This window comes from Sinocyclocheilus grahami, unplaced genomic scaffold, assembly GCF_001515645.1.
Source record: "Sinocyclocheilus grahami isolate Dianchi unplaced genomic scaffold, SAMN03320097.WGS_v1.1 scaffold526.1, whole genome shotgun sequence".
In the NCBI taxonomy this organism is placed as follows: Eukaryota; Metazoa; Chordata; class Actinopteri; order Cypriniformes; family Cyprinidae; genus Sinocyclocheilus; species Sinocyclocheilus grahami.
In genome coordinates, this window is record NW_015505705.1 from 1,213,372 (window position 1) to 1,218,229 (window position 4,858).

Here is a 4,858-nt window from a genome sequence, read left to right on the forward strand (position 1 = left end):
ATAACCCAAAATAGAAACAAGACAGCAACCGTCCTGAAACTGAAAGAAATAAAATAACACAAGTAAAACTGGAACTTCTCACGACACAAGGATAACCAAAAAAAAAAAAAAATCGAAAAAGAGTACAGGACTAACAATAAAAGGATGAAACCACTAGGACTATACTAGACTACAGACAAAACACAGAGACAAGGAAACTGGGGCCAATGAGAGGGAAACTGGACTAATCGAAGTCGACTGACAAACACTCAAACAAGACTAACAGCAACAGCACAGAGAATTCACACACACAACCAAAGAGGAGACAAGGAAAATGCTGACAAAGATAATGATGACAAAAGGAAATGGAGACACCCAAAGGTACTGTAGACAGAGGTAATAAGAACACTGACGACAAACGGAGGCACTGAAGACAAAGATGGCAATCAAGATAATGCAGATAGATAAAGGTATAGTGTACACGGACAACATAGGAGACAACGAACCACCAACGACGAGAGGGAAATGAGCACCCTATAAAGGGTTAGAGCACATAGCAGCGTAATACGGATGATTGTCCTGAACTAAGTAAAAGAGATGCATATTCACATGCACACAAACGCACACACTCTTTTGTAAAAAAAAAAATTATCTGTTGCCTCTTTGATTCTGCTCCCCAAAATCCATTAAACAGCACATCTTAAGAAGAAGCTGTTATTTTCCCCTCTTTTACATCCTCCCTTCAGGGGCTCTGATGAGGATACCGTGTCTGAGATATTCCTTTTTTCTCATTTTCATTCATGGTACCTTACCTGCCCTGTTAAACTAGTTTGAAGTTCATCCAGAAAAGAAAATTCTGAAATCATTTACTCAGCCTCATGTCTTTTGAGACTCACATTACTTTCTTTCTTCTGTGAAACACAAAAGGAAATGTTTAGCAGAATGTTCAAGTTGCTCTTTTCTATATGAAGTAAATAGTAAGATTTACAATGATTAATTACAATTTCAGTCTGTTACTCAAAACTATTGAATGACTTGGAAGACTTGGAATATAATTTGTATGACATATTGTTATGATGCTTTTATGGTCCTTTTTGGACCTTGACAGTCCCTGGTCCCCACTCACTTTCATTGTATGGAAAAGAGCAACGTGACTTTTATGTACTTCAGTTCACAATAACAACATGGAAAATAATGTAGAATTTCCTGGATTCTGAGCACATTTAAAATAATACCACGATGAATGATGCAGTTATTTACAAACAGATTAACTCAAATTATATCCGTTTTTGAACACAACATTTTCTAAAAATGAAACCATTAAAGGAATAGTTCAAAAATGGAAATTCCTTTGCAGTGAATGGGTACAATCAGAACGAGAGTCCAAACAGCTGCTAAAAGTATCACAATAATCCACAAGTAATCCACACAACTCTAGTTCATCAGTTAATGTCTTGTGAATTGAAAAGCTGTGTGCTTTTTAGAAACAAATCCATCATTAAGCCATTTTAACTTTAAGCCATCACTGTGTTTCTACTATGTTCAGAATGGATTTTTACTGGCCCAAGTCAAAAGTGCCCTCCCCCAAGTCTCTATGCATTCTGGTCACTATATGACTCCAGTCCCTTCTTCAATGAAGGTAATTACTCTGTACAGTCATCGTTGTGTTGCCGCATGCAAAGCATCCAACCACAAACAGAACTTTTAATTAAGACTAGTGCTTGCATATTTTATTCATTGCTTTTTGAGGACTTCTCATGTTCTCAACATTGGGTTGACTGTACTTATAAACAATTCAATATTAGCATGTATTTTCATTAATGAGTCTATATTTTCCTCTGTGCACGGCGTAGGGCCTGCTGACTTGATGAATTGAAAAAGAACAAAAAAGACGACAAGAATGACATTTCTTGAAGACTTGAAATTTTCTGAAGTCTTGACATCTTTGGCTAAGATAACTTGCTCTTACACTTTGCACTGTCACTTAGTTTTCCCTCTTCCTATAGGGGCATGCCATACACTTGTCAAAATTATGATTCATGAGTTTCTGTTAATCCCACCCACAATATTAGGTTTTCGACGCACGTTCATGGGGTTGAATTTGAAAATAATGACGCAAACATCAATCAGATTAATTCTTTAAAAAGTAAAAGTCTTAGCAATGAATCCGGACCGTCTACAAATGAAACCCGACCGACCACCTGTAGGTGATGGATTTATAGACTGGAAACTTTTGAGCCGAGCGTGTTTGAAGCATCATATTAGCATAGGTAGTGTTTGATCATGGAAAGAAACACATAAACATTGTGCTAGATACTCTTCTCCACAATAAACTACATATTTGTAGCTGCACACATTTCTATGGTCCTCGATGTTTACTCTCCTTTGAATGCAAACTAACAGAGACACTTATGAAATCATCTGCGAAGCCCCATTGTCTCAGCCTGAGGGAATGCTTTACAATAACTTCCTTTAGTTAACGTTAGTTAATGCATTAACTAAAATCAACAGTGAGCAATATACAGTATGTTACAGTGTTTATAAATCATTGTTAACGTTAGCTCAGGTGCAAATATAAACAGATATAACTTTTAATTTTAATACTGTATTAGTAAATTTTCATATTAACATTAATGTTAATCAATGCTTTAGAAGTATTGTGTATTGAACCTTTGTGCTGTATTTTCTGTTGGCAATCTGAAATGCAGTTTTCATATGGTGCACTTTGGCCACCCTGTTTTATGTAGGCCCACCCACTTAAACATTTCTGGCTATGCCCCTGCCTCACATATTTACTGCATTCCAGTTCCGTTGTGTTTAGTTATTATTTTAGTTAGTCTATGAGCTGAATGACACCGAAATAACATTCATCATCACAGAATATTAGTGTTGGACTTTAAAAAGAGCAGAGATGGCTGATACCATTTATGACAATATCAGGACTGAGACTGAGGGAATGAAGAGAGAGAGAGTGGAGATGATAGTGGATATCTACGAGAGTGTAGATCATGTGAGAGATCATGACTTCAGGACAGAGACAAAAACACACCAACCACTTCAGCACACAGGTAATCACATTAATTTCTTTGATTAAATGTCAAAATTTGCACATTAATTTAACATCATGCCTGTGTTGTTCAGGGAGTGATTCCGTTAAGATCAGAAGCTCCAGAGCAGCTGTAGTGTGTTTGGTGCTGCTGTGTGTTCTTCTGCTGACTGCTGTCATAGTGCTGGGTGTCCACATCCATACAAACAGCACAGACTACACAGAAGAGATACTAACCAAGATCACCAACCTCACAGAAGAGAGAGACCAGCTACTGATCACGATCAAAGATTACAAAACAGAGAAATACCAGTTAGTGATCCAGAACAACAACCTGACAATTGAAAAGAAAGATTTATTATCCAAGCATGATTTTGTAATGAAACAAAGAGAGCAGTTACAGCAGGAGAACAATGTCCTGCGGAAACGTCTTCATGAAGTGGGTAATTATGACCTACACCACAGCTATACAAACTTTGGGTAAAACCTGTTATAAAAAAGTTGAGTAGTTCAGTGTGGATGGGAATAAAGTCCTAATACTTAAACTGCTTATGTTAACAGGTGGATGTTTTTTACTATCAGTCCAGTCTTTACTTCATTTCCTATGAGAAGAAGAGCTGGACTGAGAGCAGACAAGACTGTAAGGATAGAGGAGCAGATCTGATCATCATAAACAACAGAGAGGAACAAGTGAGTGAAATATACTCTGTGTGTGTGTGTGAGTGTGAGTGTGAGTGTGAGTGTGTCTGTTTGAGTGTAATTGGTATTTCTTACATCATGGGGACCAAATAGTAATACCAGTCATTTTTGTGTAGGGACATTTTTTGGGGGGTCCTCATGAGGAAAACAGCTTATAAATCATGCAATCATCTAAAAAAAAAAATTTTTAAAGAAAGTTTTGTGTGAGGAGTAGGTTTAGGGGTAGGGTTATGGTAAGCGGAGGGAAAATAAAGTTTGTACAGTGTAAAAATCACGTCTATGGAAAGTACTCATAAAACACAAAAACCCAATGTACTGTATGTGTGTGTTTGCTTCAGAATGATATACAAGTATGTCTGTGTGAAGTCAACTGAATTTTGGCATGATCAGATTACAGTGTAGTTGTTTCCTCTTTTTAGGGTCTTGTTAAGCAATTGTCTGTTAGCACTTTTGTCTGGATTGGTCTGACTGACAGTGATGAAGAGGGCAGATGGAAATGGGTTGATGGCAGCACACTGGCCTCTGGGTGAGAAATCAATGGATTGAACTGATTATTATCTAATAAATGATTCTCATATTCAACATTATATCACACAGAAAGCAGCACTGAACATCTAACGCTGATCTGTATTTTTAGCTTCTGGGGGTCTGGAGAGCCCAATGGACACAGAGGAGAAAACTGTGTTGTGTCTTATGCATCATGGTGGTATGATTATCCATGTAATAATGCTTTTAAGTGGATCTGTGAGAAAAACATTTTAAAATGAGTTATATATCACATTTTTTATGCTGTAAATTATGAAGAGACAAAAAGGTTTTTCTCTCTTGTCTCTTATATACACTCATTAGATGTCTTTTGCAGTAAACCTATATTCACAACATAAAAAGATACACTAAATAAATCTGTTCTATTAATACACTTTATTTGTATTTAATCATTATTTTGATCTGTGTTTCAGTGTATGTATCTGATGTTACCATTACTGTGACTAATATAGAGGAAGTAGGATGCTGTGATAATTTTACATTTAACCCTTTAGCAGATGCTTATGTCAACTGAGGGAAAGCACAAGTCCAATCATTGGGCCTGGGGGATGGGGACACACACATCTTTTTTTTTCGAGACCCTACAAG

At 36.8% G+C, this 4,858-nt stretch overlaps 1 protein-coding gene across 1 annotated transcript; it reads left to right on the plus strand.

Moving 5' to 3' along the window:
- Nucleotides 1-2,852: 2,852 nt before the first annotated feature.
- LOC107555136 (CD209 antigen-like protein C) lies at nt 2,853-4,491 on the plus strand. The gene is made up of 5 exons (XM_016237834.1): nt 2,853-3,047; nt 3,121-3,464; nt 3,587-3,715; nt 4,144-4,250; nt 4,362-4,491. The coding sequence occupies exons 1-5, from the start codon at nt 2,891-2,893 to the stop codon at nt 4,489-4,491; spliced, it is 867 nt and encodes a 288-aa protein (XP_016093320.1). The 5' UTR covers nt 2,853-2,890.
- The last annotated feature ends 367 nt before the right edge of the window (nt 4,492-4,858 follow it).

Bases quoted from the DNA above. Each gene is read 5' to 3' on its own strand.
- LOC107555136 (XM_016237834.1), top strand. From the start codon at position 2,891: ATGGCTGATACCATTTATGACAATATCAGGACTGAGACTGAGGGAATG. The intron at 3,048-3,120 runs GTAATCACATTA...TGTGTTGTTCAG, and splicing joins CCAACCACTTCAGCACACAG to GGAGTGATTCCGTTAAGATC. The intron at 4,251-4,361 runs GTGAGAAATCAA...CTGTATTTTTAG, and splicing joins GGCAGCACACTGGCCTCTGG to CTTCTGGGGGTCTGGAGAGC.